Raw genomic sequence first — 24,631 nt, forward strand, 5'->3', positions numbered from 1 at the left:
TGAGCATTTTTCTGCCTGTGTATGTATTTGCAACTAGAGGAAATCAGCATGGGACTTGGAATGTATTAAGAAGAGGAAACAGAAATCTGCGCTTTTGCCACTGACATCAAGGGCATATGCTTAATATGACCCACATGGACTCAGACCCCGAGAATGCCCTCTCAGAGGAAGGGGAAGGAGGAAAAGAAAGTCCCAGGTGCAAGCACCACCAGCCCGCACCCCAATGAGAGCTCCCCAGTTCCATGAACCTTGAGAGCCTGCTTACCCTATCATCTCTAAGAGGAATCTGGGGATATCAAAGATCCCCTCTGGACCGTCTCTCATTCTCATCCCCACAGCAGAGATGACACAGGACCAGAGCAGAACTCCAGCACAAAGCCAATCTCCCACTTGTCTTACTCGTGAAGAGATAAAGTCAGCTCAGGTATTTATTCTGATGCTCCAGGAAGAGTTGGGGCTCCTGGCCCTCATGTCAACTTCTCATTCAAGGCTAGACCTTTGCTGCTCACTTACAAAGCTCCTCCTGTCTCCAGCTCTCACTCCTACCTTGCTATGCAGTTTTGACCCATTTTGATTTCCTGATCCATATAAATTTCCAAGAGTGTTCTAGGAGCCACCATGCCTGGGCCACTGGCCAAGAATTGACTAGAAACAGCCAAATGTCCATGCCAAACAGAGAGCTCTCCTCACTGCCATCGATATTCCTTTCTCAGTTCCTAGGGTTGTGTCTGGAATTTCATTCTGCTCAATGGGTATTCGAGTTCTCAGACTGCACACTTATTCATAGACTTTTCATGGTGCCATTAGTCTTCAGATAGTTTTCCTCCCCTTGCTGCCCAATTTACAGACCAAAAACTAAGATGAGAAGATAGAATGCTGCTAGGAGAGCTAAGCAGTCTACCAGGTTAATGTTTTATAAAATGAAGATGACACAAATATTTAAAAATTTATTTTGCAAAGGAAAGGGCTGCCCAGAGGGATCCTCAGCATTAAATTACAGCATTAATGTGTTTCCCCCCCAAAACCTAGCAATGCTACAGAATGTACAAACCAGTGAGAGAAGAGAGCCTTTTCTCTTCTTTCTGCAGTGACTCTCATGATGAGAACGTTCACACATGCATCAAGATTTCAGGCTCTCTCAGCACTTGACCATTCACAGCTGGGTATGTCAACTTGTTCTTTAGGTAGTTATCTTTATTACTAGGACAGGAAATGCCTCCTGCCCTGATTCAAGAGCCATGCACACTCCATCATGAGAATTCAACATGCAGGGGAGAAGGGAAACATGCTTGTCTGTGAGCTTGGGACAGACGTGAATTGAGCAGTGAGGAGGGTGCTTTCCCTCCACTCTCACTCTGCATCAGGGTACAAGTTTTGGGCTCATCTCCACACAGATGAGCATTTTCCCTTCCTTAACTGCAGAGCTCACAATGACCTATAGGGAATGTGCAATTAGGATGATTTCCCTAATAATCATCGCGAGACTAGCCCCCTCATGTTGGAGTTGATGCAAATGTTCGTGTGCGTGATTTCCCCCCCCCCCCCCCGATATGCAACGGGTTTTTCACACATGCCAGAATCCCACTGGATGCTGCATGTATGAACCCAACACATACCTCATTACTGCTGGATCAGTGAAAAAAGGGAGAGCATTTCTGGCTTTAAAAAAGAAAAAAACCCAAAGGAAGTTGGTTTTTATTTGCCATCTTTCTTGCAGGGTTGATGATGCGCCATTTGAAAATGCTTACAGCCAGCCATTGCAAGAGTCACTTTGATCACGTAAAGTAATTCTGTTTCTCTCTGGGTGACACCTAATCCCTTATTATCTCATGGAGTTATGCCATTGTCTAATCAGATTCTGTTAAATTACCCAATCCTCCCCATGGGGTCCAACACACACAAAAATTCAGGCACTGTGATCTTTCTTCTTCTCCAGCTCCTCTTCCAAATCAGTAGTGCGGGGGTGTAGCAAGGTTGGAGTGGGCCCAGAGACAAGATTTTAAAATGGGCCGCCCCCTCACTGAAGCTCAGCTCATGAAGTAAAGAAATGAGGCTGAATAGTGGTAACAAAAAGCATAGTTTTCTATCTATCTAAAAACATCTATGTGCCACAATAGAACATCATCCTAAATTATTTTTTAAAGGGTTTTGGAAATTGTGGACGATGCAAGTCATTAATGGTACTAGAGAAAGACCTGCTGTTCTGGTAGCTCCAGGGCTTAACACTCACATCAGTTTCAGAGGATGAATACAACTGAAGGAAGCCCGGGCAGGTAACGGCTGGGCGAGTCAGTCATGTGACTTGCCTTTGGCGGGGGCCCAAATCAGTGGGCCCCCAGACAACTCTCTCCCCTTGCCCTATTATAGTTATGTACCTGCAGTAGTGCCAAAAGACAAGTTTTGTTTCGCTTGTACTCCTCCAGATTGGGTACAGGTGAAAGGGGGCTGTGGAATCCCTTCCCCTATTACATTTTTATGTAATATTCATGAGGAAATCAAAAAGCTGATAACAGGATGCTTATTATCAGCAAAACAAGTGCAGAGTCCCATCCTCTTGATACTGCCCATTCCAGAAGGTAAGGATCATGTTTCGATGAATTTATCATTTTTTTGCTTTGATTCCCAGAGTTCAATATAGTTAATGGGTTTGGAAAATGACATGACATTCCAAATTCAGCACCTTGTGGTACCTCACATCCCGGCACGGCCCTGTAGGCCAACTATAGCTGTGGCAACACCAAGCCCCAGTAATTGGAACATTCCTTTAAAAACTCCTGGATCATGGTCCCCAAAGTCCCTGGGGACTTCTCCACTAAGCCATTTATCTGGTGATGGCCAGACACGGAGGTGAGATGCTCCACACCATGGGTGCTCCAATGCTTCTCCATCACACGGCCCCATTTGGGAGTTAGATCAGCCAGTGTACGCCAACCACAGAGCTGAGGCTGCTCTGCCTGCCACCCCGCATGGGTGGCATGTCCATGTGCCAACTATGGGGCTGAGGCGGCTCTACCCGCAGTTCTACCAGCCACCCCGAATGGGCAACGAGCTTAGACGCCAACTGCATTGTGCCAACTGCTGGACTGAGGCTGCCCTAACCGCTGCTCTACCCATCACCCCACATGGGCGGAATGCCCATGCGCCAACTGCAGGGCTGAGGCGGTTCTGAGAAGCCTATGCGTCAACTCCGGGGCAGAGGCCCAGGCACCAACTGCGTTGCGCCAACTGCAGGGCTCAGGCTTTTTGCCCGCCCCCCACATGGGTGGCATTCCCACACTCCAACTGCGTTGCGTCATCTTCAGGGCAGAAGTTGCCATACCCGCCCCGCTCCCGCATGGGCGGCGTGCCCAGGTGTGAACTGCGTTGTGCCAATTGCGTTGCACCAACTGAGGGACTGAGGCTGCTCCACCTGCCCTCCGTTTGGGCAGCATGCCCAGATGCCAACTACAGGGCTGTGGCTGTGCCCAGACGCCAACTGTGGGTGTGAGGCTGCTCTACCCACCCCTCATGGGTGGCGTGCCCTGGCGTCAACTGCGGGGCTGAGCAGGGCCGGCTCTGGGGGATCTGGCGCCCTGATGCAACATTCTGTTGAGCGCCCCCCCACCCAAGCTATAGTAAAAAGTGAAAATTCAAAATAAATACAATTAGTGTATATTCAAATTTTTACTTAAATAATAATAATAATAATAATAAAATAATAATAATAATAATAATAATAATAATAATAATAATAATTCGATTTCTATACCGCCCTTCCAAAAATGGCTCAGGTCGGTTTACATAGAAAAATAAAAAACAAATAAGATGGCTCCCTGTCCCCAAAGGGCTCACAATCTAAAAGAAACATAAGATACACACCAGCAACAGTCACTGGAAGTACTGTGCTGGGGGTGGACAGGGCCAGTTACTCTCCCCCTGCTAAATAAAGAGAATCACCACGGTAAAAGGTGCCTCTTTGCCAAGTTAGCAGCCAGGGGATATTATGTACATAATATGTATTATAATTATTATATTGTATTATTATAATGTATTATAATTATGTACATAATATGTATATAATATAATTATAATTATATTACTCCTATACTTAAAGAGCTATTTGGCTACCAATACGCTTCTGGGCAAAATACAAGGTGCTGGTTATAACCTATAAAGCCCTACACAACATGCAGGAGTCAACTGCATCACGCCAACGGCGGGGCTGAGGCTGTTCTCCTTGCTGCTCTACCCACCTCCCTGCAGGGGCACGTTCCCAAGTGCCCAAATGTGTTGCGCCTACTGCTCAGATGAGGTTGCTCAGCCTGCTGTTCTGTCCAACACCCCACATAACCGGCATGCCCAGGAGCCACCTGCATTGTGCCAACTGCGTTGCACCAACGGAGGGCCCGAGGCTGCACTACCTGCCCTCCTCATGGGCGGCCTGCCCAGACAGCAACTGTGTTAGCATACCCATAGGCAGCATACCCAGGCACCATATGCATTGCACCAACTGCGGGGCTGAGGCTGCTCTACTCCACCCCACCACCCCTGCCTGCATGTGTGGCATGCCCAGGTGCCAACTGCATGGCGCCAACTGCAAGGCTGAGACTGCTTAACCTGCTGCTCTAACCACCACCCGGGATGGCTTGCATGCCCAGGCGCCAACTTGCATGCCCAGGATGGCTTGCATGCCCAGTTGCACCAACTGCGTTGCACCAACTGCGGGGCGGAGGCGGCTCTACCCACCCCCCACCCCCGCGTGGTCCGGCGTGCCCAGGAGCAAACTGCTTCAAACCAGCTGTGGGTCTGAGGCTGCTCTACCCGTCCTCCGCATGGGCGGCGGGAGGGGGCTCAGAGCAGACGGAGGGGCTGCGCTCACACTCCGATGGCCGCAACTTGCCCCTCTGCCTCACATGCACCCGCCTCCCGCACTCTCTGCTGCGCTCCGATTGGAAGAAAGTTCTGTTGAGCGACACCTCCCGCCCGTTTCCTCTCTCCAGGAGGCGCTCACTGCTGATTGGCTAGTAGCCTCGAAACAAACGCCTCCCCAACTGCTGGCTCATGCTGCTCCTGATTGGCCGAGAGGGCATCCCGAGGAGACAAAAGACATCACCGTCATCTTTCTGTTTCTTCTCCCTTCTGTACGTCAGCGGCGCTTTGCCTCTTGATTGGTCAGTGGTTAACGCCGTTCTCCAACCCCGGAGAGCCTGGGCCGAGGCTTGTGCTACAGCTACGCATGCGCAGCCAGTCTCCCCTCTCTCTCGGTCTTTATGGTGTAAAGTTCCGCCTTCCTTCCGGAGTTCCAACGGTTTTGGAATCTTGGCGGCGGGAGCGTCATCCGCGCGGCGCGCCAACCCGACGGAGGCGGCGTTCCGGTGCGTCTGCGCGGCTTCTGCGCAGCGAGGCAGGCGAGGCGGCGGCTGCGCCGGTTTTGCGCGGAGTGGGAGGGGCTGGCTTGGAGGGAGCAGAAGTTCCTGCTCCATTTATTCCTATTATAACTGCAAAAGCCTTTGAGGTTCTAGCGAGGGAAGAGATGACCGAGGAGAAACCCAGTTTTAGCTGAATGTTTCTGCTTATGCCTTTATCAACAGGATGTTTTTTTTAAAATAAAATAAATTTAAAATAAAATTGGGGGTGGGGGGGGCGACGCACACAAATCACATGGGGGCAGTTCAGAATGCTGTCTTAGCAGATTTGCAGGTGACAGGAAAATAACAAGGCACACATGTTGCATCATATGGATTTTTGTAGGTTATCCTCCCAAGTTGAGTCCATGAGGGACGAGCCTATCTCTGTATATAAAAATCCTCGTTTGTCCAGGGTCTTACGATGTGAATGTTGCTCAGTTGGAAATCTTTTCCTGTCTGTGAGACTATAGCTGCCTGTTTCCAACGGAGGCAGGTGTAAGCTGAAATGATCAGCTAAAATTGGGTGCTCTAGGCTGAGAGAGAAGGGACTGGCCCAGAGTCACCCAGCAAGTCTCATGGCTGAATGGGGATTTGAACTCAGATCTCCCCGGTCCTAGTCCAACACTCTAACCACTACACCATGCATGTACTATAATGTCCACAAGAGGTACATATATACTGTAAAATCCACTATGGTGACTTGGTGATCTCCATGTCAAATAAAAATCTATGTCAATTGGGAAAAATGTAGAATATGATGGAGTGAATCTTTCTGAAGACAGAGGCTTCAGAGGCTATTCTGGCTGCCAGCTAGATTCATGATGTTGCTTTCTAAGAAAATAAGAGGCAATATCATGAATTTAGCTGGCACCTAGAAGGAACTTTTAGAAATTACCTTGTAACAATTGCAATAGTCCTTTTGACAAAGACAAATTGTTTTTCACATCCCGTTTGGAACTTTGGAGAGCACTGAACAGATTCATAACAAGCCTCTCTCTTCAGAAAGTTTCACGCCATCATATTTCACAGTTTTCCCACTTGACAAAGATTTTAAATCAAAATTGAACTCACTGAAGTGGATTGTACATTATGTGTACCTCTTATGGACTGCATAGTATATGTGAACTTAATAAGTAGATGAGTTCTAGTTATTAATGAGTGTGACTACATTTGTACAATACTTAAAATGGGCCATGATGCCTTTTCAGAGAGAAGAAAAAATTGTTCCAAGCCGTTGAGTAACAAGCATCACCTTATCTCACTCTTACCAGCTGTTGGATCGAGAATGGAATCTGTCCACTGGTAGGTAGGAAGTGAGAGGCAGTTGGGTCCAGCAGCAAGTCTCTGGCTGTAAGAAGCAGCTCTTGGGTTGTGCAGCTCCTTGGGATAGAATTCTGATAAGCACCCAGCAAAGTGTCAGCTCCTTTGTCTGCATTTCAAAGGAAGCTCCCTGCTTAGGTTGATCCCTTTGCTGGGCAGAAATGGCAAAGAGTCTTGTAAATACTTAGACAAGTGCTTTTTAAAAAATTGTGGAATAGGTTTTCTTGTGCTAGAGCCCATGTTGTCAGATGCCTGAAGTGTTATCTTTAGTTCAGTGCATACATTGATTGATTGATTGATTGATTGATTAAGTGCTGTCAAGTCAGTGTGGACTCTTAGCAACCACATAGATAGATTCTCTCCAGGATAAGAGAATCTTTAACTGTCTTTAACTTGGCCTTTAAGGTCTCTCAGAGGTGCATTCATTACTGCTGTAATCGAGTCCATCCACCTTGCTGCTGGTCATCGTCTTATTCTCTTTCCTTCAGCTTTTACCAGCATTATGGACTTCTCAAGGGAGCTGGGTCTTCACATAAAGTGTCCAAAGTATGATAGTTTGAGCCTGGTCACTTGTGCCTCAAGTGAGAATTCTGAGTTGGTTTGTTCTATGATCCATTTGTTTGTTTTCCAAACAAAGTTCAGAAGCATCAACACTTTTTCTATCTTGCTTGATCAAAGTCCAGCTTTCACATCCATAGAGTGTCACGGGGAAAACCACTGTCCGAACAATCTAATCTTTGTAGGTATAGACACGTCACGGCATCTAAATATCTTTTCCAAGGCCTTCATTGCAACCCTACCGAGTGCTAGTCTGTGGCGTATTTCTTGACTGCTGGATCCTTTACTGTTGATGGTCAATCCTAAAAGGCAGAAGCTGTCCCCCACTTCAGTGTCTTCATTATCATTTCTGAGGCTGGTTGCTGTACCCATTGTCATTAGTTTAGTATTCAATACATTTAGCTGTAGTCCCATTTTCTCACTGTGCTCCTGGATTTTCATTACTAGAGCTTGCAGAGCATCCGCATTCTCAACTATAAGAGTGGCGTCATCAGTGTAGTGCAGTGCATACATACACACAAGTATATAGAGAGAGTTCATAAACAAGTGGTTGTGGAATTCAAGGGGGTATGCACAGCCCTAATGTTCATTTGAGTTGCCCATCTGTTTAACACTTGCACACACTAGGGATGTGCAACTGGGCAGGGGAGGCTCAAAGGCTGGAGGGCGGGGTGCTGCTTTAAGGGCAGGAGAGTGTGCACTTACCCTGCCTGTTTCTCTTCCCCCGCCAGTGCTCCAGTTTTCCATGGGACGGCAGTGTTCCTCCCTGCTGCCCCGTTTACCCCCATTGTCTGGAACTAAGTGGAAGTATCTGGTGCGGGTGCGTACATGGCAGGGGCAGGGGCACAACATGCACAGGCGCGCCAGATACTTCTGCTTATTTCCAGACAGTGGGGTCAAACGGGGCGGCAGAGAGGCAAAGAGATAGACTTTGGAAAACCGGAGCACCAGCAGGGGAAGAGTGGCGGAAGGGGTAAGTGCACCCTCCCCCTGCCCTTAAAGCGGCACACACACCCCGCCTTTGAACCGGCGGAACCACCCGCTGTTTGAACCGGTTTGAAGGCCCATAAAGGGCCTCCAAACTGATTCCGTGCACATCCCTAGCACACACTTGCAATTGCAGAGTGGACTATTAATCAAGAGTATGTACTTCTATTCTTTGCCATTTTTAGTTGTTGAATTGGTAGTGATTGTTTATAACTTCTCTTGCAGCTTGAATCCCCTGTGCATGCTGCTCACCTGGTACACCAGCTGAAAGAGAACTTGATAAATGTTGAGACTCGATCTCCAATGTCTTGTTCTGACTGACTCCAGAGTAATGGTGCTCACGTGAATGCAAAGGGCTTGAATTGGGCATGGTTACCTGAAGGCCTGCTTGCTCCTTTATGCCCAATAGCTGGGATCTGCATTAGAAGCCCTTTTCTGGGTGCCTCCACCTGTGGAGGTTATATTATTATTATTATTATTTATTTATTCGATTTCTATACTGCCCTTCCAAAAATGGCTCAGGGAAATAAGAAACAAATAAAATGGCTCGCTGTCCCCAAAGGGCTCACAATCTAAAAAGAAACATAAGATAGACACCAGCAACAGTCACTGGAGGTACTGTGCTGGGGGTGGATAGGGCCAGTTTCTCTCCCCCTGCTAAATAAAGAGAATCACCATGTTAAAAAGGTGCCTCTTTGCCAAGTTAGCAGGGGTAAGGCAGCTGCCTACCTGGGCAGGGCCTTTTCTGCAGCTGCATCGCAGTCATGGAACCTTCCTCTCAAAGATGATCCACCTAGTGCCTGTCTTGTTTATATTTCAGGTCCATCCAATTCCAACAGGTCTTTGGTGTCCATCCGTTGGTCTATATGCTTTTGCATGCATTCGTTCTGTAGTGGTATGCTACCGGAATTATTTGATGGCTTTACTTGTGTCCTTGGCATTTTAGTTCAGCTGCTGTTGTCTGTTTTGTGACTGGCCTTTCATACTGGAATTCATTTTAATGAAGATTTGTCTCCTGTTAAGCTACCTTGAGTACATATTGTAGGAAGGCAGCCGACACCATTTTAAAAAATAAGTACATAATATGTTCAATTACAGCTTTAAGAAGCATATTTTTTTCATTATAGGGTTTAAAAATGAATCCAAACACAGAAATCAAAAAGCCTCTGCGCGCAAGAAAAACAATGACTCCAAGTAGTCGAAAGCAAATGGAACTATTGAGCAAACTGAAGAGTCCCCAGGAGCCACAAAGGACTGCAAATTGCATCTCCAGTGAAGATAATCATGGTCACTTTGAAATGGTTGAAACAAACTGCTTAAATCACAATTCTCAAAAAGAACTTTACCCCACCCAGTTGTCCCCTACAGTGTTAAAAGAGCCAGTAACTAAGCTAGTTGTTAGTTCCGAAATCAGCATTTATAATGACTGCCGAGAAGTACCCCAGGACTTTTCATCTAAAAACTCCTCCAGCACAGACCCTGATGTTTCACAGATCTTAAATCCTGGAGCTTTGAAAGACATGATTAAAAAATGGTATGAAAAAAATTCAAGTTTCCCATTATTTAAGCCAGTGGAAGAGTGCTTAAATTTGGCACCACCAACTAGCCATCTGTCAGATTGTTTGGAAGAGTCAGCGTCTTCGGTGATAGTTTCTCCAAGCAAGATCTTGGTCTTGGATAAAGTGAAGGAAAGAACGGAAGGTTCACAAGACAACCTGTCGGGGATCGAGACTCAGCAAGCCCTGTGCACTAGCTATCCACTACCACCAGGTAGAATTCTTTATTGCTATGGCTGACTCTACCAACCAGCCTTGGAGTTCTGTCCTTTACTTTTCTTCAAAATGGCGGTGCTCGTTGGCGGGGTGGGATGGGGGCCCACGTGCGCGTCTTCATGGTACTCTTGGGCAGCCGATAAAGTCCTCCCTGTCTGGTGTCTGGCTGCTGTCTGTATTTAGCTAGATCAGGACACAAGGTTGGGAGCCTCCAGGCGAGGGAACTCTCTCCCCTCAGCAGTGATTATTAGTTAAAGATATTTTACCACTTCTCAACCAGTTCTCCAAGCAGCTCACCTAGCAAAGCTATGATAAGAGAGTTCCCTGCCTCAAAAGGGCTCACAATCCAAAACCACCTTTCCCCGTGCTCTCCCTGGGGGGCAGCCCCCTCTCAAAACCAACTTTAAAAAGTCAAAAGGGGTGAGGAGGAAGAGGGGAGGTTGATTACTTAAAATGCAGCCAGGCTGGACTACCTCAAGGTGCTCTTTGTGGGGCTGCCTCCGTACATAGTCTGGAAACTCTGTCAGGGTCCCTCCCTGTTGCCCCTCTCAATTCCAGGGAGGTGATTTTTTTATATATACTATTCTCTGACTATTGACTACTCCAGGTTCTGGAGCTGGGTGTGGGGTGGCAAGAGCAGTGGGTCAGGCACGGGACGGGGGGCGGGGGAGAGACAGAGAGGAGCATTACAGGAGCATCCTGTCTGCGTCACTATTGCTTTTCTGTAAGGAAGTTGGTTGGGTTGTAGCTCACAACATAACTGTTGCAATGTTTAGAAGACTAAATTTCCTTGCTACATAGTGCCAGCATCTGAATCTCCCATCCTACTCCCATGCCCCTTGGGTGAATGCAATGCGGGTTTGAATAACAAAGACTGTGTCGTAAGCAAGGTAAGGACTAAAAAGACCTGGATATTATGCACAACTGTACATTCAACCTCTGAAAACCTGGTGGTGTTAAAAGCGCTATTCATTTCAGTCTGAGCTGGCACATTATATAAAGTGTGGCCTGTGTAGTGAGGGCTCCAGATCTTTGTGGGGTGGGGTAGGCCGTCAAAGAAACTTGTTGTCATAATTGCAGCTTCCCCAGAAGCTAGAGGGGGAAATGTTATTTTCAGGATTGATCTGGCCTCACTGAAATCTGTTGTGGTGTGTGGCTGATGTTTTCCAAATCCCTCTGTGAATGTCATCTTGTCTTTTTTCCAAAGACAGGAGGAAAAAAAGAACTTCAGAAAGTGATGAAGATGTCCATTGTAAACATCTGAGGACATCTGAGGAAAGTGATTCAGGCTCTTCAGGCTCGGAGAAAAGAATCTCTGGATTGGAGAAGGCAAGCTTTTCTCTCTTTTACTTTTCTTGGCATAAAAGCTTGCTTTTGATTATGTTGCTCTAGTTGTGCTCTAGAGCCACATGGTGGTCCTGGCTTATAGGTGCAGCTGCTGTTGGTGGCCATGAGAAAAAGGAACTGCCCTAGGTCTAAGACAGGAGAGCTCTGAGAGTATGGTGCTTGGGGGCATTCTGTCCTTTTAGGGTGCTCTCAGGGTGATGATCAATGGCGCTGAAGCATTCTAAATATTTCTCTAAACTGAGATGTCAGTTTCAGCTTTGCATAACTGCTATTTTTGTTTTAATAGCTTGCTTGAAGCCCCCCTGGGGGCCCCTTTAAAGTGAAGGAGAGCAGGTCCGAACATGTTCCTCCTCTGCTCACCGCCATCCTGGCACTCCCCCCGCTATGCCTGCACACTGGTGGGGCATCATCCATCTCTGGTTGCTTTTAGAAAGACCCTCAAGATACACCTGTTTTCTCAGGCTTTTAACTGAAATTAATTTTAAACTGTTTACCGTATTTTTCAGCATAAACTACATTGGCGTAAATGCTGCACCATTGAAAAATGGCTGAAATTTTTTCAAACGCTATAAGAAATGCCACATCAATGTGAATGCCACAGCTAAATCAGCAAGTCACACTCCTCCCCAACCCTTCCATTTCTCATGAAGCACCACTTGTGCTCCACATGGGGGCATTTTGGCTCCTTGCGCCCTTCCCCGCCAAAAGGATTTGCTCTGGTGGGGGTGGCCAAGTTGGGCCTGTGGCCAGGAAATGACCATGTTTAGCAGTGGCGGGAGGCACCTTTAAGTGTAAATTAGAGGATGCTTAGCTCCCTGTACTGCCTGCCCTGAAAGCTCTTCCCAGCAGTGGCAGAAGATTGGCTCCACCTCCTTCCATTGCCCCCAATTCTGGCGTAAACACCACAGGCACTTTGAAATAAGTTTTTAAAACATACCTGTTGTGGCATTTCTGCCTCAAAATACAGTAATTGGTTTTATTCTATGAAATTGTCTTAACTTTTTATTGTGTTCATTGTGTTTACTCTGTTTTTATATTGGTTGTTTTAAACTGTGTACACTGCCTGGAGATGCACATATCAGGTGCTATATGAATATGATAAAATAAATACATTTGGTGTTGATCTTCAAGAATAACAGGTCCAAACTGCATGGAGGTAGTTCTTTGGATGCATTTGGAGCTTTGGTTTCTAGTCTACAATGGTAAGACGATATCAAGGATTTAACATGAGTGGAAGGACTGAAACAAATGCAATGGTAAAAGAGATCATATCACACACAATCATGTTGTATCACACTTAAAAGTGCAACAGTCAGTGGAGGAGATTTGACTACTGCAGAATGAATGTGGAAAAGGAAATGCAGAAGGCCAGATGCACTTAACTCAATGTAGAAGTAGGCTTCTAGTTTAGCTATCCTGTTTGAACAGAACATTCCCACACTTCTTTTTAGTCAGCTTCTCTCCTAGGGAGGCTTGAAAACATTTGCTGCTAAATCAGTGCATTCTCCAACAAATGGTCCTGAGTTTCTGGATTTTAAGATATGTGGTTTTTCTCTCTCTCTCCTGCTGCTATTGTAGGTCAAGCATTTCATTCAAGCTCAGCTAGATGTGACAGTGGGAGACTTGGATAAGAATCTGCAGCATTTAAGTGAGAGAATTGATCGCACGCAATGCCTACAGAAGCACGAAGGGATATCTATTAAGATTGTAGTAAGACAACATTCTGTTTAAAGCTTTGTAGGTTGTTCATTGTGCATTAGTATGTTAATTAATAGGCCACAAGCTCTCATACACAGGCAAACAAAGTTTTAAAGGAGCCGTAGTGTTCTCCCGTCCTGTCATTTCACTTTCACACGCATGGATATTGTTGCTTATTTTATTACATTTGTACCCCACTTTTCAGCCAAGATTGGCTCCCAAAGCAGCTTAACAGTTAAGACCCATACAAAGATGCTATGCAGCGGGTGGAAAGATATGGCCTCTGGGCGTTAGTGGTTGCAGTCTAGGTTCTTCCTTCCAGAGAAAGGGGGCAGAAGGTGCTACAGAGGAACCAGTGCTTCTCGGAGGTATCTGGTGGATGCTGGACTAGATAGGCCTCCCTGGGCCTGATCCAGCAGGGCTGTTCTTATGAGGAATTCAAGGACTAGCTGATGGTGAAGATGCCAGTTCAGAGAAACAGCTCTTTCACTGATCTGCAGAATTTGCTGGCCCCTGTTAGTTGATAGCTGCAGTCCTGGCTCTCCCTGTAAATTAAGTTGTCTGCTGACATGTCCCAGAGACTCTACACACAGCCATTGACTGGGCTGTTGTGATATCATGGGGTCAGGATACATGAGACGGCATAACATGCTAGGCAGTGCAGCTTCTGAGAACACTCAGGCTGTTGCAATGTTCCATAAGTGGAGCTACTCTGGGGAACTTCCAAGGGCTAGTCCTAGTCAGTGACTGGGTTGCTGCCATCGGCATTCCATCGCTCCAGTACTAAGAGCATGATGGATTGCCAGTTTGTGAATCCAGGTGCGATTCAAAGCAGGTGGGAAGGAAACTAGGGAGGCCAAAGAGAGCAGGGGTGGGCAGAAGGGTCACACTTCGAACTCTGCGGCCCAGCCTTAATCTCCCGATCGGCTTCAGTGCCCTTGTTGATGCTGCTCTCCTTGTTAGGCAGTCCTGCTGCAACTTGGCCCATACCACTTCTTTCTCTTTCCTCTCAGAAGAAAATATCCAGGCTTGACAGACGTGTTAATGCTGTGATAGCATTCCAGAAGGCAGACTTGTCCAAAAAGGTAAGTTTTTTGTCACAGCACTGTAGTGTTGATGGGAGTAACTCAACCGTTTGCCCAGTGTCCTAATTCATGTGAATGCTGGGAACTGGAGCTCAGTGCTCAATCAATCACCTTTTATTTGGTCGTAGACTAGCATAAGAACAATATATGAGAGACAAGAAGGGAGTGGGAAATAAAATATAAAATGACTGTTATGGAACTATTAAAGTATGGAGTCGTAATAAGGTAGAAGAAGATTTAAATTTAAAATAGAGCTAAGATTGTCAATGAGAGAAAAGTCTACTTCCTAGAAAACAGTGGACTCAAAAGGTACTTAAAAGTACTTAAAAATAGTTAAGGTTGTTTATAGTTACATAGGAAAAAAAATAAAAGTATGAAATTACAATAGCTTTGCAGGATACAATAGGTTCTGTGAAAGCTAATTGGAGGGTCCATTTTGCTCGGCAACTAGCTTTGCCTGTGGGTAAGATGGGATGAAAACGATCCTCAATATGGTGCTACTGGGTGAATGTTGCAGCGAAACCAGGAAGTGATCGCTGTTGAGGTGCAGGACGACCTTGAAGCTCTGTGTATGGAAGGAGATTCCCAGAGATGATTATATAGTCTCTAGGGGACATTTTGGAGCCTGATAAATAATTGAATTCTCCTGGGTGGTCATCTTTAACTGAGCCATTTAGAACCAGGAGTTTTAGTCTATGGAAAGTTTGTGCAAGATAAAGGCTGGCATAATTGGATGTCTGATCTTTGGGAAGACAAATAAAGGGGAGATGGTCTACTTCCCTTTGATCTTGCATAGCACCTCCTCATTGGCATCACAATTGGGGGAGGGTGTGTGTGTGTGTTTGCAGATAAGATAAGAAGTTCTGTTTTTCAACCTGTATGGGGGCTGCTTGTCTTAAGGTAGGTATGAATATGAATAGATAATTCCCAAATGACATTTGGGCAAAACCAATGGCAAGAGGCATCCTCCAGTGGTGAAGGAAGCTGACTCTTATTGATGTTCAACTTCTGAATGCCACAATACATGGTGTGTGTGTGTGTGTGTTTGTTTTCTTCCTCCTTCCCAGTTGGATCTTCCCAGTGCACATTCCCAAAACAGAGTCTTAAATCGGAGCAAGCCTCTTCTGCTCGGAAGTGGAAGCAGCCAGTCAGCACGATCAACAAAGACACCACCTACTCATAGTAAAGCTCTGTCGAAAATAGCTGTAAGGTAGGCAAAACAATGGCATTTGGTCAGTGGCTGCATGCTTCCAGTTGGAGAAGATCAAGCTTACCTGACTGTTCTCGCTTTGTAACATGTCGCATGCAGTGTCAGAGTGTGTGAGTTCATGTAAGGTTTGTAATAGAGGCAGGCAGCAGCCCCTAAGTTCAAGGACTGCCGTCGCCCACAGGAACCTGGTTAAGTTCAACTTTGGAGGCCCTCCTCTGTTTGTTGCTGCCTTCTGAAGTTAAGCAGAAGCTGCCACAGATGAGGCCACTTCAGTGCTGGCCTCCGACTGTGAAACTCTTCCCTAGAGATGTGCACCTGGTACCACCTTTATTGTCTCTTGGGCTCCAGACACAGTCCATCTGTGCTCCGGGTGGCTTCTAATAAGTTGTCTTGAATTGCCTTCTGCTTGTACTGGCTCTTGCCCCAGGACAACAGGAGGACTGAAGAGAAGCACATTCTGACCTCTTCCAAAAGAGCTTTGTGGGGTTCGTTTGTTTGTGCTACTCCAATTTATTGCAAAGATCATTCAACGGAAAGATACACAATTTCCAAAATAAATAAGTTACAGGGTTATTTGTAAGTGTTACTGAGTCATTGTTTGTGTGAGCACTCAAAGCGCTATATAAATGCAAAGTGGTGGTGGTCTGACTTGGAAGAATATCTGCTCCCTGTAAACAACTGCCCTCAGCCAGCATTTACTGACATCATACAAGTCCTCTGTATCTAAGAATGTTCTCTTGAATGCTGGCGTTTTCATGCTCTGGATTTTTATTATAAAATACACGATACAAATGAGAGTGCTAATTTCTGAATGTTATGACAGTTCTCATCTTATGTGTAATGAATTATGGGGAAAGTCGATATTTGTGGATGAGACTGTAAGTGGCTTGGATGTCTTATGTGTCTTTGTAATCAGTTATTATTCTGATGCTTTTTTAATCAGCTGTGGAGTTATATCCCTTGATGACAACCAAACTTCAGACATGCAATCTGTGAATGTTGCAGGTACAGATAATTTGCATTGATGAATTTCAAGAAGCAAATTTCATTAGACTGCTAAACAAAACCTCTCTCTCTCTCTCTCTCTCTCTCTCTCATAAAACAAGTGCATAACTGAAGGATATCTAAGTGTATTTGGTGAGCAATCTAGTAACAAACGTCTTCATTCAAGGGGCATGGTGCATGGTTGTGTTTATTTTCTTTGCTCTAATGATTAAGTTGTTTATGGATGTGCTATAAGAAAAGCAATTGGTGTGATCCAGGTCTGGTCTGGGGATTTAAGGGTAATGATTAGGCACACTTAAGTGCCCTTGAAATTGGCAGGACTGAAGAAGGCATGCCATAGGCCCAGTGATGAAACCCTTGGATTCACGTCTTCTCTGCCCTTCAGCTTGGCGGGTGGCTTTAGGGTGAAATCAGTTTCTCTCAGCTTTGTTTCCCCTAGTGGAATTGGAATTATGTACTTTGCTGAGTGGTGGTTCTCTCTTAAGCACCATTTCCTGTGCTTCTCTCAACATAGCAGGTCCTGCTTCAAGGGCCACCTTTTTTACTTCAGTTCAGCAGATGGTTTCCAGAGCAGCCCTTTTGAGCAGCATCCAAAACATGGCATGTTACTTTATCAATCTGCGGCTGTTTGGATGAACAGTCCACCCACACTTGTTAGAAGGGTGTGGTAGGAGGACATTGGGACTTTGTCAAGTAAGATGTGCCTATAACTGTGTTCTTGACACATCCCCTTTCTAGTTGTGTGGACCAGTAGGGTCCAAACCAGCCCTGTGTATGTGTTCAGGCACCAGTTGAAAACCTGGCGTTTTGGAGAACCTGTGGACAGTTGGTCTCCTCCGCTACATGCACGGGCTTCTGCTTGCTGGCTGCTGATAATGGCAACTAGTTGGCTGTGGTGTTCCTGCTGCTGAGGGTGTTTTTGTTTGTTCTGTGCTTTGTGCTCTGCCACTGCCTTTGTTTTATCTCATTTTCTATAATTTATGTGTTGGGTGCTTATTGGTTTTCATTCTTTGTATGTGTTGGGTGCTTTGAGGTTAGTTTCAGTATGAACAAAATGGGATCTAGTTTCTTTGAAATGTGAGAAGAATAAATAGAGCAAGATAAAAGTTTCACTACAGGTCTGATGTTTAGTGAGGTGCTCTGGTGGGCTGAAAGGTGACATGTTCCGTATAAGAAACCAGCAAGTTATTGCAGAGAGTTAAAAGAAAAACAGCCTGTATCACACTTGGGGAGGGGGGGTTGACTTCACCCCTTTAATATTGCCGATTTGCGAGTAGGTCATCGTTAGGAGCATGTTAATTACTTCTCAGTTTTATTTCTGGCATGGCCCCCATTCAGAAGAGATTGGAGATTGGTCAGCCTTGTCTAAAGCAGCTCTCGGTGGGCATGGTGGTGCTGTTAAACCCCTGATGGTTGTATCTGACATATGCTAGCCAGTTATCTAATTTTCCTTCCCAAGCTGTAAATATATTGATGGTGTCAGATGAATTTAAGGCTTCTAAAATGGCCCTTCTGTCACATGCCCTTAGATGTTCAGCAAAAAGAAGCTTCTACAAATGCAGATGCTCCAATGGAAACGCCAGCTAACACCCAGGTCAGTTTCCAAAGCCCCTTTTCCCTCTTGGAGCTCGCCTGCTCTGGCCTGTCCCAGACTCAGCACCTTTCCCCTACCCTGTAATGCAAGTGAGTCTGAATGATGGATGGTGACTTGTTGGCATGATAAAGCGCAGCTGACTTATTGGCTGCTACAGTTTCCAGCCACATCCTGCCTACCTGTTGGGTCTTCCCACATGACCAAGATATGCCAGGCCACATTTTAGACCTATCTGATGATCCCGGTTCTTATACAGAAAAGCATTGCTCCCTCTTTGTGGCTGAGGATGATGGGAGTTGTAGTACCACTGCATCTGGGGGCCAAGACTGGGAGCCCCTAGCCTAAAGAGTGGATATATCTGGTATATCTCTTTCCCCGCATTCCTGTTAATTATTGTCTGAAATGTCCTCTGCTTATCTTTTTTCCAATGCATGCAAAATGAAACAATGAAAAATGTTAACCTCCTGATGGGTCGGCAGTGGGGAGAAAAACTGCCACACAAGTTCAAAATCTATAAAGATGTCAGTGATCATTCCAGCCTCATTTAAATTTAAATGAGCTCGTGTGGTGTAGCAGTTAGTGTTTGACTAGGACCGGTGAGACCAGAATTCACTTCAGCCATGAAACTCACTGGGTGACCCTGGACCGGTCACGTATCTCTCAGCCTAACCTACCTCACAGGATTGTTGTGAGGACAAACATAGCCGTGTCCAAGGAGCCCAATCTCTGGGCTCCTAGGAGGAAGAGCAGGAGATAAATGGAATATTAATTAATTAATTAATTAATTAATTAAAATTATTTCCTAATTGCAGAGCATATTACTGATTGACTTAACTGAAGAAGGAAGCAGTGCTGCCAAAGGTGACGCAGTTTTTTTAATACCCTGTAGATTCATCGTTAATCTTTACACATTTGCTTTAAACTTCATGAGCCCCGGTTCCACACACAATGCTCAGAGCAGGTCAGCACAAAACAACAAAACCAGAAAAATAAAATATGAACACACAATTCTATTCAGCAGTAGCATAATATCCCTAATAATAATTGGCATATATATGATGTGGGTTTTTTTTAATGAAATGTGACTGTTATGGTTAGTCTCGCACCTCTTTGCTTTTCTGTGGGGCGGGGAGGAGAGGAGAGCTTCAAGACGCAGCTAATTCTGGGAAGGGTGTTATATGTGGCAGATGCCTAAGTTTAGAAAAAAAGACAACTGGGTTGAGGTACACAATAGTGGTTTATCAGATGTAGCAAAGTGTGGAGAAAATAGATGGAATTCTTTTCCTTTTCCTTTCCCTCCTTCCCCCTTGGTCAGTAGTATTCTTCTGTGGATGATACTGACCAGACAACAGTATCATCCAGTTGAATGGATGGGTAGTAGACTCAAGGCAAAGAAAAAGAAGCATTTGTTCATTGTTCACGTAATGCACCTTTGGTTTATGGAACTCACTGCCACTGGATAAGGTGACAGCCACAGAATTAGATGGCTTTAAGAGGGGATTAGACAACTTATGAAGGAAGAAGAGCGATCTATCAGTGCCTGCTAATCATGATGGTCATGGGGAACTTTGCAGACAGATAGGTAATGAAGAGAAGATGCTCAGTATCAGGAGAGAAACGACACAGGTTGACTCATGCTGCTAAATACTACTTGCCAGGAGCATGAGAGGAGAGGGCTCTGCTTGGGGCCTTCCACTGTGGGCAGCAAGATGCTGAACTAAGTGGGTCTTTGATCTGACCTTGTATGCCTGGTAATATGTTCCAAAATGTTGTTAACTTATTTAGAATGTACTGAGGGGAAAGAGAAGAGAGCTTCAGACAAAGCAGACTCCGCACCAGAAAGTCTGAACCCGGATCCTCCTCTGCCAGCATTACAGTCAGCAAAGCAGGTAAAAATGGGGCTGTTGGACATACGCTTGGGGGACAGTTTGGGGTGTGTAGATGGGGTGTTTGGGGTGATCTAGCCGATAAGATGCATGGCTAGAAAGCCAAGCTGATATTTGTGGCCCCTTGCATTTGAAAACAAAGCCTAGGAACTCATTTGTCCCAGTCCAGCAGTTCTGGTCCACCAGGGCATGGTTCTGAGAACATGTGGTGCTTGTCAGTAAGAGGTTTTGAGTCTAGTCAGTACCTGGATGAAAAGGTACCATGGGGCTCCCTGTGTGTTACCCTGAGTGCCATGATGGGAGAGAGGCTGGATAGCGGTGAAGTATTGACACCCAAGGTAGTTGATCAAACTTATGGATAAGGTATGGATGCCACTTCTCTGGAATTAAAAGGCTCTATAGAGTTTTCTGAGTCAGAGGAAGCCTTGCGAAGCCTTGGGTTTGATACATACAGCTGCTTCTTGGATATAGATTCTCAAATGTTACTGTAGAGAAGGTGGGCATGGAGAGTGCTTCATCTTTTTTCCACTAGAGGGCTGCGCTTGAATGCAAAATCAATCACTGCTTTCCACCTCCTGATCGAAAGGCAGACTAATTTAGAATAAGCAGACTCATTAATTGTGCTGCTGGACAGAAAACATTCCAGTTTGGAGAGACATAAGCAGTCAGGCATGTGGATCAAAGGTGCTAAGTGGTGAGAAGCATTTCCCTTTGGGAAAGTCTCTTCGTAATTGGATGTTGAGTAGAAACGAAGTTCAACCAAACTCAGGGAGCCAGCTTTTTGTGTTGGTTCCTTACTGTATTATCTACTGGTACTTGGAGGAAACAGCCCGCAGCACTGGACAGACCCAAACTGTCGGTATTCAGCAGCTTCATATTTCAGTGACTGGAGCACTGAACGTGGAGTTGACAGACCTGGAATTGAATCTCCTACCCCAATCAGAGAGTGCCAGACTGGTGGTCTCTTAAAACCAGTGTGCTGCTTTCTGACGCTTGTTCCAGATGAAGAACTACTGCATTGCAGTGACCAATCCCACATACAGTTCCGCTATCACTTATCTGGACTGCTCCAGACCAGCAGTGTTCCGGATTTTGGAAACGTCCGGTATATTCTGTAGTGAGGTGCAACTCTCGTGATAGCGCACGAGAGTTCCAGGGGCTACAATCAATGGCGGCAGCGAGGAGGAGGAGGCAGGTGGCGGCAGAGGTGGGCGTGCTGCGGGTGGGCGAGTGGCAGCGGAACGGCCTGGCCCGGCCCTGAGGGAGGTGGCTTGACCACATTTTAAAAGTGAGTTGAGGTGCTCCCCCCCCCACTTTTCCCCCTGTGTCATGTCCGGATTTTGGAGCATTCCGGATTTCGGGTGTCCAGATAAGGGATACCCGACCTGTATACCTTTGTGAATGCAAATATGGAGTAGGAGGCACTATGCACTCTTAAAAGCAATTAATGACAAGTTTGCAAATAATTGGCTTAGCATAGCAGTAATAACCTCCTGACCTGTTTTTCGAAGTAGCATGGATTCAAGTGTAGTTCCTTCCTTATGGTTTTGTAGTTCTGGCCTTTCCTGTGCAGCAGAGAGACTAAAGCTTCTGCTTCCCTAGGTTCCGGAGCGGTTTCCCCATCTTCCTCCGTTGCCACGGATCCGTTTGCACCCGGAGCACATGGATGGGTTCAAAGGCACCTTCCCACCTCAGAAGCTGCAGCTCGCAGTGGCTCAGGTCCAGAATCCCAAAGGCATTGCTCTCCAGTGGAACGTCGACAAGGTGGACCCACGGTGTGCCCCCATCGAGAGCTTCCACTTGTTCGTATGCCTGGAAAGTGCAGCCAATGGGACCCTTTCTTCCTGGATAAGGACGAATGAGATCCAGGCATTGCCTCTCCCCATGGCTTGCTCTCTATCCCAGTTCCCAAATTCTGGCCGGTGTTACTTCACCATGCAGTCGAAGGATATTTATGGGCGTTACGGACCCTTCTGTGACATTGGATGCATTTCTGCTGTATAGTTCCTGTACACCTGCCCCCTGTAACTTGTAGCTGAGACCTGTCCCCTGTAACTTGTTAAAATCTTACCTTCTGTCCTTTCACTCACCTCAGGACTGACACAACTGTGAATTCTTTCTGCTTTGTTGTACTGCCGCCTTGCTGCACTGCCCACTTACCATTTTCTCTTCTGAATATTTTACATGTTTTTCTTTGAGCCTTCTCAGATCTGGTTTCCATAATTCCCCATTCTGTTTTCCCCCCTCATTGGCCTCCCTTTTGTTTCTTCAAAGGATATCATGATCATGGATAAGCTCTGTTTGGAAGGACAGGTTTTGTTTGTTTTTTAAGGTTGATTTTCTTATAAGAAAACACTCCTCGTAATCGTTAAATCACCTTCTAATACCAAAGGAATAATGGTTAAAATTATATTTAATAGAAATAATAAAATGCCTTTGTGAAATTAAATTATGTGAAGCAGTGCCTCTTTAGTTAAGGTGAGTGGCATAAAATAAAAAGTTCTGTCATAAGCTGCAAAATTCTGTTTTTTTTAATGCTATTATTCTAAATGCTATTGCTTATAAATAGGACAGTTATTGAACTAATAACTTGAAACTTGGTGTGTGTGATCTAGTCAATGAGGTCTACAATGTGCCAAATTTCAAGGAGATCTGATTTTTTAAAAATGCTACATTTGCAACAGGTTAAAAAATGCTGAAAATTGACCCTTTGGTCCTCTTCTCCCCCGCCCAAATCTTTAGAACAGTGTAGCACAAATTTGTTGCAAATTTGGGAGACCACTGATGTACTCAGACAGGCTCGTCTGCTATTCTTGGTTTGGTGAAGTTTCGAGAGGTGGCTCAAAAGTGATTAAGGTTTTCCTGCCCCATTGAAGTATATGGGAAGCAAGCGTCGTCCTTCCTGCAGACTGTTTGAAGAATGAAGCTGGAATGCTGGCCCCGCTGACATGAATACTGACATAAGCAAGGAGAGCCAGCCATTGGGTTCTGTTGCAGGCGCAGGGCATCTTGAGTGATGGAGGGTGAACTCTTGGGAGGGGAAGACATTTTGGGGAAACCAGGTGGGTCGTGAGAGCAGTATGGGGGCTTCTGTCTGAGTCAGCCTGGCCATGTCCGTAGCCTCCTTTTCTTCCCCCTCCCCGTCCTCTCTTCTCTGTAAAGCAGAGTGTGACTCCCTCACATGGCTTCAGAATTACCTCACGCTCCTCTCAGTGGACAGGGCCCGCTGCCCATCTCCCATGGTCAGAATGCTGACAGGAGAACTGCTCTTGGCTTATGCAGTGAGGAGGTCACATTGGCTTCAGTGAGTAGGGCTCCTTTACCTACAGCTATTTTATTTAAAATACAAACAAACCCTGAGGTAATCTCAGTTCCATTTTGCCTCTTTACTGTCTATTCACAAACACACAAATGTATGACACAAAGTCACACATACAATACAAGCAAACGCACGAACACGCATGCACCATAAATACAAAAACACACAAAAGCACAACATACAAACTGACAAGCAGATGCAATGCACATGGCACAAACATACAACACAACACAAACACTTCGTGTTTCTGTATGCACGCAACACAACTGCAGAAACACACAAACATGTACAGAGATCCAATACACACAAAGTGCACAATACACAAGCAGATGCAATGCACAACACACACAGCACATAAACACAGATGCTTGTGTTTTTGTGTTGCGCTACACAGGTACAAGACACATGTGATGCATGCACATCACACAATACATATGATGCAAAGACGCATGCAACATAAATAAACATACAAACATGCAAATGTCTACACACACAGCCATGCAAACACACACTCACATGACATGAATGCATACAATCTTAAGCACATGCATGCGTGCACGCACACAGAGGTACAGAAACATGCATACAAGCACTTTCACAAACGAACGTGGACCCAAACACATGGATATGCAACACAAGCAAGCAAGCACGCACCCACACAAGTATTTGGAAATATATGCACAAACGTGCAACACAAGGACACACACAGAGAAACAAAAGTGCACCCACCATCAAGCATAGGGACACAAACACAAGTTTCCTTTTCACACAAAGCCCAACTTATCCCACAGTCCCCAACTCGCTTTCTCCTAGAACTTGGAGTGGTGTGGGGATCTTTGTTTTTACAATGGGAAAACTTAGGTCAGTGATCATCACTATTTTTCAAGTGACGGCTGCTTTGGTTAAAAAAAAAAAAAAAGTCTCCAGTGTGAGAACTATTTCCCACCTCCATGTATACTGTGCTTTTCCCAGCGCAAGAGGAAGAAAAAAAGAGAGCGCTGATGGGGAGATATACAGTGCATGTGCAGGACACTGAAATTTGCATTCTGTGTGAATCTTTAAATCTGAGATCTAACCAGTCAGCTTTCACATGCTTTCAAGCATTCATTACAGCCTTGAGGACTAGTTGCTTATCTGTTAAAAACAAATGCTGAGATGTCAGAATCTGCACTTTGGGTACCTATTTGTGTGGTACCAAAAGCCAGGGCACAGCCATACCTGTACATTCTTGTCATCCCTATTAAGTTTTTAAATTCCATATTTACTCGAATAGAAGGTGACTCTGAATGTAAGACAATGCCTTAAAGATGTAAACCTGTATTTACCCAAAAGAAAGAGGATGCACTCTATATTTAACAGGGAATAGGAAAAAACCTCAACTTGGATTTATGATATGGTGGTTTGTTTTCCTCAGATAATTAGACACTGTTAAGAACAGAGCTAAAATGCTGGTGTCGGCACAA

General features: G+C 45.5%; 1 protein-coding gene across 1 annotated transcript; it reads left to right on the forward strand.

Moving 5' to 3' along the window:
• Positions 1 to 2,831: 2,831 nt before the first annotated feature.
• Positions 2,832 to 22,360, forward strand: ATF7IP2 (activating transcription factor 7 interacting protein 2). Its single transcript, XM_053276445.1, has 14 exons — positions 2,832 to 2,847; positions 3,303 to 3,477; positions 4,243 to 4,439; positions 5,261 to 5,354; positions 10,898 to 10,914; positions 11,232 to 11,353; positions 12,950 to 13,081; positions 14,083 to 14,154; positions 15,222 to 15,364; positions 16,308 to 16,369; positions 17,899 to 17,963; positions 18,776 to 18,824; positions 19,749 to 19,852; positions 21,452 to 22,360. The coding sequence occupies exons 1-14, from the start codon at positions 2,832 to 2,834 to the stop codon at positions 21,851 to 21,853; spliced, it is 1,650 nt and encodes a 549-aa protein (XP_053132420.1). The 3' UTR covers positions 21,854 to 22,360.
• The last annotated feature ends 2,271 nt before the right edge of the window (positions 22,361 to 24,631 follow it).

Source organism: Hemicordylus capensis, chromosome 13 (assembly GCF_027244095.1).
Source record: "Hemicordylus capensis ecotype Gifberg chromosome 13, rHemCap1.1.pri, whole genome shotgun sequence".
In the NCBI taxonomy this organism is placed as follows: Eukaryota; Metazoa; Chordata; class Lepidosauria; order Squamata; family Cordylidae; genus Hemicordylus; species Hemicordylus capensis.

Coding starts and splice junctions, on each gene's coding strand:
- ATF7IP2 (XM_053276445.1), top strand. Junction 16,370..17,898: donor GCAATCTGTGAATGTTGCAG/GTACAGATAATT, acceptor ACATGCCCTTAG/ATGTTCAGCAAAAAGAAGCT. Junction 19,853..21,451: donor CATTACAGTCAGCAAAGCAG/GTAAAAATGGGG, acceptor CTGCTTCCCTAG/GTTCCGGAGCGGTTTCCCCA.